This window comes from Periophthalmus magnuspinnatus, chromosome 13 (assembly GCF_009829125.3).
Source record: "Periophthalmus magnuspinnatus isolate fPerMag1 chromosome 13, fPerMag1.2.pri, whole genome shotgun sequence".
Classification (NCBI taxonomy): domain Eukaryota; kingdom Metazoa; phylum Chordata; class Actinopteri; order Gobiiformes; family Gobiidae; genus Periophthalmus; species Periophthalmus magnuspinnatus.
Window position 1 is genome coordinate 26,791,733 of NC_047138.1, and position 10,930 is coordinate 26,802,662.

General features: G+C 41.7%; 2 protein-coding genes across 2 annotated transcripts in view; both read right to left on the minus strand.

The window, feature by feature from the left end:
- pik3cb (phosphatidylinositol-4,5-bisphosphate 3-kinase, catalytic subunit beta) overlaps positions 1-10,269 on the minus strand; it is a 109,427-nt gene extending 99,158 nt beyond the window's left edge. Inside the window, exon 1 of the mRNA XM_055226210.1 lies at positions 10,264-10,269. The gene's annotated coding sequence lies outside the window, so the exon portion shown is untranslated. The remainder of the gene's footprint in view (positions 1-10,263) is intronic.
- Positions 3,977-5,244, minus strand: foxl2a (forkhead box L2a). Its single transcript, XM_033977295.2, has one exon. The coding sequence runs from the start codon at positions 5,052-5,054 to the stop codon at positions 4,116-4,118; it is 939 nt and encodes a 312-aa protein (XP_033833186.1). The 5' UTR covers positions 5,055-5,244; the 3' UTR covers positions 3,977-4,115.
- Positions 10,270-10,930: the final 661 nt, after the last annotated feature.

The window sequence follows — 10,930 nt, forward strand, 5'->3', positions numbered from 1 at the left end:
ATAAAAGTATTCCTACTATTTTGAGGTATTGTAATTTGAAGTAAAGAGTACGTGGCAGTAATCAAAGTGCTACTCGAATACCCTGACCTATTAGAATAAACATGTTACGGGTTATTAGCAGCACTCAGCACATTGTTTGAAATGATAATTAACACGAAAACCCAACCTCTTTCCTGTGAAGGTCAAAGTCAGAGCGAGAGCTGCTGGAGAGGGCCGCGTGATACTTGAGTCTGCAGAGCGCGAGGGCAGAGCGCGGGGGCATTAGGAGGTCACGGCGCGCGCACTGCTCCATGTGAATACCGTCTCTGTTCTTCTCCGGTACATCACACTCGCCTTTATTAATAACCACAGCCTTAACTAGACAGACGGGTCCCATTCATACTATTTATAAGCGCTGGCCGCATGTCAACGCTATTATTTTGGGTTATGAAAATGATTGTACATCTTCCATTGTTTCATCAGGTCGTCATTAAGATACAAATCTTTGGTGATTGAAAACAACACGTAGATCGCTGTGGCAGTGTGATTACGTTGGAGATGTTCCCAAGAGCGCGCTCTACAAAATAAACACCAGTGAATATGGTAACAGGCTACTGTAACCTGCACGCCTCAAAACAGAAACGGGAAAAAAAATCACACTGATTTTGAACAATGACCGGATTTTCTGCAAATCAAATGTGTGCATATTTTCCTGTTTGGAGCGGTTGTATACTAAACAGTGGTGACCCCGACTCTGCGCTTGAATGGGGTCGAGTGATGCGCCGTTCTGAGTTGGAAACTGCCGTTCTTCGCTCTTAAACATCACGAAGAATGCCAAGAATTCAATTGTGTGAGACATTGGGAAACCAGCAACCTGCCTGGGACTTGACCGGCCGGGTCGCATCGCCGGGGCCCCGTGGAGCGTGCAGAGCAGGTACAGGCGGCGCGCGCGTCAACAGTCAAATGCATTGCTCTTACAATGACTTGACCTCGTTCGACGTGTTGATCATAATCTGTCATCTGTGAGCACACAACAAAGGATACAATCAGGTCATTCAGAGCAGCTTCTGCGTAAAATGGCTGGAAACGTGCGGCGCCAAATCTGCGCTTCTTATGCAAAAATCATTGCAAGAGCAGAGCACAGACTTTGCCGGACCTTACTGAGAAACAAGATTTGGCTTTGCAGTTCAGGGACCGTGTTTTAGGTTTAGCTGTAGTCATTTCAAATTCAATTTCAATTTACAAAGAAAATATATTGTAATTTATAAGACCAAAAAGACAAAAGCGCGCGATATTAAATAAAATACCATTTAATAAGAAATATAGGCGTAAAATTACTCAAATATGGCTGCCGTGGCCCTTAATGCCACACGACAGACAACAATGTAAAAACTATTCTATAAACTATGCAAAATATATATCTGTCAATCTCATTCTCACCCGAGTCACCCAACTCACACACTTGTATCTTTACGCACGATTTGTGTTCAAAGATGCCGCGTTATATATTGACCTATATATATATTTGGACAATGTATGAGGCATTTTATGTTTGGCCTTTGTATTGAAATACTTGTAATTTGTATTTGTTGTATCAAAGATTCAACACAAATAGGTCCAGTTTAGCTCGAACTTGAGTTTTATGCACAAACCCTGCAGTCTGATTATGTCGACACGTATTTTGAGGTCACAAATGTGAATATCAATCCATAAGAAAAATGCAGTCAGTGAAGAAAAAAACGGGTCAAATTACTTTTCTTCAGTACTTTACGCACGAGGTCCATTCAAACGGAAATCATAATGGATCCAGATTTGCTCTTTTAGTCCAATGTTTATTTGTCCCGGAGACCGGAGTCAAATTAGGACCAGCTCCCAAACGTGTCGTTCAGTCCAGTTTACAAAAAGGTTAGTTACACTCGAAAAAACATTATTTCATGTACAACGTTTGTATTTGTTATTTTTGGGAGAATGTTTATTACAAACGTGCCTTTCAAAGGCGCCCTTATCTGCGTATTGTTTACAAAACATTAATGCGAGGAAGCAGAGAATACAACCACACTGGGGCCTCGGGAGGATGGAAAAGTGTCAGTTAAAATATATCGGACTAGTTTGATGACACTTCGTAGTCATTACTGTAAATATTTGCAACGCAATACAAAGGTTTCAAGAAAACAAATAACTAGTAAAATATGCGTTTCAATAAAACAACGTAATCCTATCATTTTGCATAAAAAACAAAAGAAAAAAACAAAACTATGGTGTTGACTGTACCAGCCTAGAAGGTATTGCTTTCATGATGTAAATACAATCAGACATTAAAAATATGCGCAGTATCAAGTTTTTGGTTCATTTTAAAATGTAAAATGTGCTTTCTGAAATGTTTAGATTTTAATATTTAGGCTAATTGAACAGACGCAGTCTGCAGGAAGCTCCTGGCTACAAACACAGTTCTAATTCTGTATTCCGTGTATAGTCTGAAAAACGAATGAAATGGGCATGTCAACTGAACCAAATGTGCCCACAGATGAAGCCAACATGTAGACTGCACCTACGGCTTAGACCACAGTCGTATGCGCAGCAATAGGCAAAATAAGACATGGGTCTTGTTCTAAAAGGCCTCGGGCAAATACAGAGGGATCATACGGGGATCTGAAACACGAAGGAGGAGCTGTCCAGTCCGCGACACTTAACGCTTTTCTTTAGTGATTTGTCTTTGCGCATCAAAATGAACAGTGTGAGTGACGTCACAGTTGGCTCTGGTTTAGCTGCTTGTTTTATTATTTTAACGCGCTTCCCTCCTTTGTCTTGATTTCCTTTATGATTCTGAGGCGCACGAGAGGTTCACTGCATCATATTGCATCGTATGATTATTGTCAGTAGTAGTAGAAGTATTAGTGGAAACCTTTGACAAATTGTTCAGTAAAACGTATAACTCTCCTGCAGACTATAATCTGAAGTATTGCTCACTGCAGTGAAAAGCCTCACAGTAACAAGATGCTAATCTGATCATGGAAACTTGGGCGAAATTAACAATAAAACACAATACCAATGTATTGTAAGCCTAATACATTTGGTTCAACATGATTCTTATTTTTAAGAGAGGCAGACGCACACAAAATGGACTATACGTTGATCGCTGCTATATCGCTATAAACACAAAACAAAAGTGATTGCTGAGGCGCCATATTTGTAAAATTTCCATTTAGGCCTTGAATTTACGCTATCCTATCTATGCTTCAAATGAGACATTATTTTTCCACTATTTGGTGTTATAGTATTTGCTTTACGTTTCCATAGCTACAAGACCCGCGTGTTGATAAAATAAATGTTGAAAAGGTCATAAAGCTACGATTAAACAGATTAAAAAGAAAGTCTTGATAATCCCAACATTCCAGGGTGACAAAAGTCCTTTTCTGTTTTTAATATAAAGCAATGGCATTGGAGTCTAAAGCATAAAACAGATCACTGTAATATTTTATGAAATACAAGTTTATTTAGAAATTCACAAAACTAAAAAAGAGCGAAAAGTGCTAAGATAAAACATGGCCCCAACATGAATGAGACAAATAACTAATCACTTTTATAAAAAATAATAATCAAAACATACAGAAAACCTGGCGCCGTCTGCATCGCACTGGACATACAAAAGAAGCTTGTGGAGCTCAAAAACCCTGTCTGAGTCAATGTGTAATTGTTCCCTGTTGTTATAAGTCCGTCAAAACTGAGGTTAGTGGCGGGTTAAATAAACTTTGGTTCAGTCATATCATAAGGCATTGAGATAATTAAGGCACTGGGGATTCTAGTAACTTTGGCAAATGGACGTAAATGCCGTGCGTAAACTTGAGAAAACCATTACGCACATGAGTAACACACCGTCAAAGTAAATCCCTGTTTAAACTGTACAATGACACAAATTTAAATCAATCACTGGGGCCTGAAAAGCCTCTGAATGTAGTGCGTCCGCGTGAGATTTGTAGCGTTTAGTATTTATTTTATCTTTTGACTTTGAATTGATGTGCATAAAACTCCCAGCTGCGTCGTGTGTCAGACACAAACAACACGCCAGAAAGTCTCTTCAAATAGTCCGATGGTTGTTTTGAAATTACAGGAATTACTCTCATTCAAGAGCGCTCAGACTATATATCAATCCTCGTGTGTAAGGCCGAGTGTTTGGTCTCGTGTTCCCAGTACGAGCAATGCATCATGGAGAGCTCCGAGGGCTGGCGGGAGCAGGCAAACTGGAGCCCGGCGCCGTTGCTGGATGAGACCGGGGGCGGCGCAGCTGTGGCCGGGCTGAGCTGCTGAGTGTGATGGGGGTGCGCGGGATGATGGTGGTGACTCATGCCGTTGTAAGAGTTCACCATGCTGGGCAGCGCCATGCTCTGCACTCGTGAATAAGGATTGTAGGAAGAAGGCGCAGACAGCCCCTTGACGTTGACCGGACTCACGTTGCCGCTGGCCATTTGACAGGACGCGTAGGACATCGGGGCAGGTGGCTGGCCGAGGGACCACGAGTTGTTCATAAAACCGGTCTGCAGGTACTTGGGTGGGGAGAGATAACCGTAGCCGTCGCCTCCAAACAGCGACTTACCAGGTTGGAAGTGAGTTGGCGGAGGTCTGAACGGGCGCTTCATCCTGCGCCTTCTGCGATAGTTTCCCTTCTCGAACATGTCCTCACAGGCCGGGTCCAGTGTCCAGTAGTTCCCCTTTCTCTCGCCACCGCCTTCCCGCGGAACTTTTATGAAGCACTCGTTGAGGCTCAGGTTGTGACGGATGCTATTTTGCCATCCCTTCTTGTTCTTTTCATAAAAGGGGAACTTACTGATGATGTATTGGTAGATACCGGACAGCGTGAGGCGCTTCTCGGAGCTCTCGCGGATCGCCATGGCGATGAGGGCCACGTAGGAGTATGGTGGCTTTTGGGTCGGATCCGGCTTCTCTACGCTCTTGTCCTGCACCGGCTCCTCTTTGGTTCGTTCTTTCTCTTTGGTCGTATTCGTGTCATGGATCATCAACGCCATAGCCTCCTCCTCCGGGCTTTGATAAGTAGCCATCATTTCTGACTCCAAAACCATAGAAAGTCCAGATGCAGAAAACTCAGTAAACGACAATTGAAGTTACAAATCCACTGCAATCTTTTTGTAAACAGCGCGTTGGATTCCTTACATCGGCACTTCACAATGGTATGCGCACTAGATCCACTTCTTGTGAAGATTTTTAGTTTCTGATGGAGGCGCTACTCTAGTTGTGGTTTGTGATTGTGAATCCCTCCCCTTCCCTGTGTCTGCAGTGACAGGCTGCTCCTGCGCCCGTGCTCCGCGCTCAGCGACGTAAAGCCTTGTGATTTGTGCGCACGAGTTCCGCCTCTGACTGTTTGCTGTGAACATAGAAAGTATATGGCTGTGAATGAAAAAAAAAAAAACCTAAGCTAACTAAGCTTAAAGTCGATTACATACTGTGCGTAAAAGTGGCACACCAGCTTCCATTATCTACTCATTTTGACATGTAAACAATTACTGAGACTGTGCGTAAAAGTAGCTAAATAATAGGCAAGTACATTATTTCATGATTCGAATAAAAAATAACTATTTGTAAACTGTTAGTTTGTATGAAAATGTTTTTGTTATGATTTTTAACAGCATTCATAAAAAGTGTCCTTACAAATGCTATTATTCACTCAATCATACATTCAAAACCGCTGGACTTTACACAGTGAAACACATAGAAAATGAAATGGAAGCAACTAGCAATAATGTTGTATAGAATAATAGTATAATATTACAAATCCACGTTAATAAAACACAACTTATAATAAATTAATCTTTTTGGCTTTAAGGGCGTCAGAAAAGGGGCTGTTTTTTCTGACTATAAACAAATACATCTATAAAACAATACGCAATACATTTAAACTGAAATAACCACCTCCATTATTCCCTAGAAGAAGAATTCTACATGTTGCGTTTTTCTTCAACAATTGGACGCACTAAAATATGCCAAATTATTGAGATATATTTAGCTGAAGTAGAACGTGCTCTCCTTTTTCTATTACAAACCCAAGGACATGAACGTGGCCACATGTTCATAAATCGAGGACCAGTCTGCTGTTGTTTAATTAGCCTACGATGAGAATGGAGGCGCGAGGAGAGGTGTCCATTTCTCCGGGCCACCCATGCGGCTCCCCTGGGCTTCTCTGGGACTGTATTTTCTGCGCTCCGAGGCTCCGCAGGTGGAACAGCATTGGCATGTGTGTCATCACCCCGCACCCCGCCTGCAGCTCGCTCTTCCCCGCCATCCGCAGCAGCTGAGGAGCGCTCACATCACCGCGAACCATCTCTCAACGTGCAATTACCACGCACTCACGCTTTCAGGCCTTACAGCGCCCTGTTAGCGCTTGTTTTTATGTCTTTTTCACAAGTTTAAGACCGACAGCGATTCCGTAAGCTCAACACAACTATTAAGGATTTGACTTAGTTTCAACATGACATCATCCAGTGGCTAATTAATAGAATACAATTTCTCAGTGGGCCCAACACGGTTTAAAAACCCACTGAGCATAATGGCCATGCCGTGCGTAAAGATATATAGTGTAAGATGCTGTGCGTAAAAACTGGAGGAAAAAGTGAGTAGAGGAAAGAGGCTAATGCATCAAAGAGTTCATTTGCAGCTCATTGTAGTTTAAAAATAAAACAATATATGCCATTTCTTTGGTCAATTTGACTTATTTAACTTCAGTCTTGATTATGCGTCTTGTCTGTTGTTATTCCACAGTGAGGTTGTAGACTCTTCCGCAACAGAACCACAATTCAATGTGACTAACTGTCTGTTGTGATTTATATGTTTTCTTATTCAACATTTGACTAGGCCATCACAGAGGTTTTTGTGGATAAAGTGCGTGAACTAGATTACGGCAGTTGCGTACCAATTTTGTGCACCAGGGAATATTTGTGAACCCCATATATATAATATACACTTAGTAGAAATGCGTTACAATTTGTTTTGAGCAGTTATACTGTCGCTTTTCAAACAAGGCTTTTTACATTTTAACGCCCCAATTTTGGGTCAAGACCAAATGACCAAAGGCCTCATTATGAGATTGTATAGTTTTTGAGTTAGGTTTGCGTCACGTTTCTGCACTGCAAACTCTCTGGCTGTGGTCACGCGCGTCTGTCACAACAAAATTGTAAACTGGCGCGTGCAGAATCCGTAAACAAAACAAAGTGAAACCCGAACCGGTCCTAAGCCGCATTTGGATGATGGGGAAAATCTCCTTAACAAGATTAAAATAGTTTTATACGACCACAATAAAGCCAAGAGGAAGGTTACACATTGGCCACGCAATGATGAATTCCACTTGTATTCGCGTGTTTAAAGGCCAATTCTATCCAATACGTGTTAGTTCTGTAATAACACGTGAGGGGTTATGGAAATGTGTTGTAAATGGTATGAATGAAACCGGAAGTTATTGTAAAGGTGATTAATGACCGGGTGAGAGCGCAGTTTAATGTTGCCAAGAAGGACAAGAGCGGGGCCAGTTCAGCTGCACAATTTATTAGAAACATTTTTTGATTAAAAAAGATTTTTTTAAATGCCAACAACATGGTTTAAAGTCCATGGATTAAAAAAAGTGTCAGTAACAACTAAGTGGGCTAAAACTGATAAAATGGTTCTATATTCGTTAAAAAGGCTCCAGTCTGGAGCAAAAGTGCAGTGAAGTGAATCTTTCTGCCAAACGAGAAGCTCTTCTCCGGGTCCCCCTCGGTCACACACACACCAGGTCACCTGTGAAATGCAGAACACAAAGGCCAGCACGAAAGAGTACGGGACATCCAGGCCTTAGCCTACGATGGTGAGTGCTGCTATAATACTTACACGGGAAGCAGAGTTATTCCCTGCCCCTGCATGTGATCCGCGTTAGACTCTCTCACTAGTCCCGATCCTCCTCTCGCTGGCTCTGGCACGTGGGACACCTACGCGGATCATAAAAGACGGCAGTGTGCGCCCCAAATAACTGCTATAGCCTTAGGTTACTCTCCGTCAAGTGTTACCACTATTTCACGTTTCTCACCGGACTGGCAAGCCCCTGCGTGTGTCTCCTCGTAACACTCGTAGTCCCAGCGTGCCCGTGGTCCCCGGTGCGTGTGCGTCGTCTCAGCTCCAAAACTGTCGCTACTCTGCCCTGCTGCACTGTTTCCCCATACGTCCCCCGTGCGTCTCTCCGTCGTCCTCCTCCATCAGCCAATATAACGGTTCCACAGGTGTGCTCAATTAACGTGCTAAGTGCAGTATAAAGTGCGGCAGGCACTGGATAAAAACAAAACAAAACAACAACAACAACAACAACAACAACAACAACAACAAAACATGCATTGCACAATAAAAACACAGGAAACGCATACAAATAAAAACACATACATCAAAATAAAAGCGTAAAACCCTTGCTCTACTATCTATTACTACATTAAATAAAAAATAAGATGGCGATGTAACCCTCACGAATTGGCAAAGTGCATAATTATAACGCAAAATCTGCACTCTGTTTTTAAAGTGAAATAAAAATATCCAATAATAATAATAATAATAATAATAATAATAATAATTATAATAATTATAATAATTATAATAACACATGCAAGCAAAATGACAGGCCCAAATCCTCTGCAAAGTCACTGAACTCATATAGTGTCGTTTGAAAAAGTGGACTTCCTGTGGCCGCGCGCTTCCTGCCCTCGCGCTCGGGTTTTTAGGATGTTTATGAAAAGAGCGCACGAGGAATGCGGCGCGCGGGCCTGGCGGGTCGCAGGACGGGTCAGGTGTGGACCTTGGACATGCACAAATAGTAGGACTGCAGAATCTGAATTTAGCCATGCATAAAACAATTCTTTATTAAACACTTTATGAAACACTTTATTAAATAGATAAATGAAAGAAAATAAATACAGAGGTAAACACAAATTCTTGTTTTCATTTGTAAACATTTCATCTACCCGGGCGTCTGGTGTGAGGGGCTCTGCTGGTGTCCTGGTTTGATCTCACAGGCGCGATCTGGTGCTTTTGCATCTGGTTAAAACCTCATTCTTAAAACATCCACCACGTGAACAGCTCTTCAATGGGATCCGTATGAGGAGATAGGAGGGTGAGGAGGGAGAGAAGGGGAGAAGAGTGAGAGAAGAGGAGGGTGAGGAAGAGAGAGGAAGGAGAAAAGGGAAGAGAGGAAAGAGGGGGAGAGGAGGGAGAGAAAGAGATGAGGGCAGAAGGGAGAGAAGAAGAGAGGGATCAGAGGAGCAGAGGAGGAAACAAAGGAGCCAGGGAGAGAGGAGGGAGAGAAAGAGATGAGGGTAGAAGGGAGACAAGGAGAGAGGGGTGAGAGAAGGAGAGAAGCAGAGGAGGAAACAAAGGAGAGAGAAGGAGAGGAGGGAGAGGATGAAGGATGTACCCTCAGCCCTCATGTGGTGGATCCAACATGGCTCCTGTTCTTTAGAGAAAAGAGAAAATAAACACTCCACCTTTATATCTCCATCTGCAGGAGTCGGCTGTGGGTGAGACAGTGGAGAGGTCATGTGACAGCTGCTCCCACTCGAAATGTTAATATATGAACATTTTTATAATCTTTCAAACAGTTTAAATCTGATGATACTACATTTTTATAATCAGTTGTAAAGTAGTTCCCTCAGCATTTAGTAATGAAATGTCAACCTGACCTTGAACTTGCGATCCTCCACTTCTCAAACCGCTTTCATTATTGAGTTATTTTGCTTCACAAAAACTGAAAACTGTAATAATTGCTGCTCAAGTTATATCAACAACTCCACAAAATTGCCAGATAATGATATTTGTATTATTTTATTATAACATATATATTTTAATCATGTGTTTGTGTGTATATGTGTTTCTGTGTGTGTCATAAGTTAGACCTTGTGCAAAGTGCATGAGATTTACAAAACTGGACTTTTTGTGACATTCATGAACGAGTCAGCTATTTTAACGCGACCTTAACGTGAGAAGTTGGATCCGGATCTTATTTTTGAAAAGAGTCTAATCTTTTTCTTTCTAATTTGTATGAATTTTACACTGATTAATGCTGAACCAACACAAGAATCGGCACAGAAGTAGAGCAAGCAACATAAGTGAGAGCTTTGTGCACAAAAATACATATTTGGCATCGTAATAATAGTTAGTTTGAAAATTATTAATACTGTAGCGAGAGGTTTTATTTAGATTATGCATAATTCTAAAAGGTAAACACACCCCCACTCTCAGTTTGAACCACTTTAAACAAATTTAAGCCTTGGCCGTTTCTCTCTGTAATTAGTTTGTAGTTAAAATGAGTTCTCACATTGGCTTCTGTCATATAAATAAATAGTAAAAGAGCCAGTCTTTTGAAACGAACGGCTCCAAAAGATTCGGATCTCATAAAAGAGCCGTAAGTCCCATCACTACTTTTCACAGTGTTCCTGGGAATTTTGGAATCATGTTATAAATTCCCCATCAAATGCCGGTACCCCTGTTGATTTTGCCGAGAGGAGAGAGTGGAAAACAGGACGAAGGCAGAGGTGAAGTGTGCTGCCTCCTGCCAACAACATTCACTTTGAGGTTTTCTGAGCAGCTGCCAGGACTCAAGCAAAAAAATGTGTGTACAGCGTTCAACTCTGAGCCCGGGGAGTCGGCCATGAAGCGATTTGAAAGGTACAACAGGAGATGGGAGATAGTGAACGCACTGTTACATCTAAATGAACACAAACAAGGGCTAACTGAAAGTAAAAGTACTCAAAATCAGTACTTCACAGAATATATTTTTACTTATTGTCTTTAGGGTTGTCAAAAATATCAAAAATCAGTAACTAATCAATGCTAAAACTAATGTCAAAACTAGATACTCATTTGAGCAAGTGTTCATAATCACATTAACAGGACAAAATGTGAGGTTTCTTGAATAGTTTTAGTGTCATTTTGA

Coding starts and splice junctions, on each gene's coding strand:
- foxl2a (XM_033977295.2), bottom strand. CDS start 5,054: ATGGTTTTGGAGTCAGAAATGATGGCTACTTATCAAAGCCCGGAGGAG.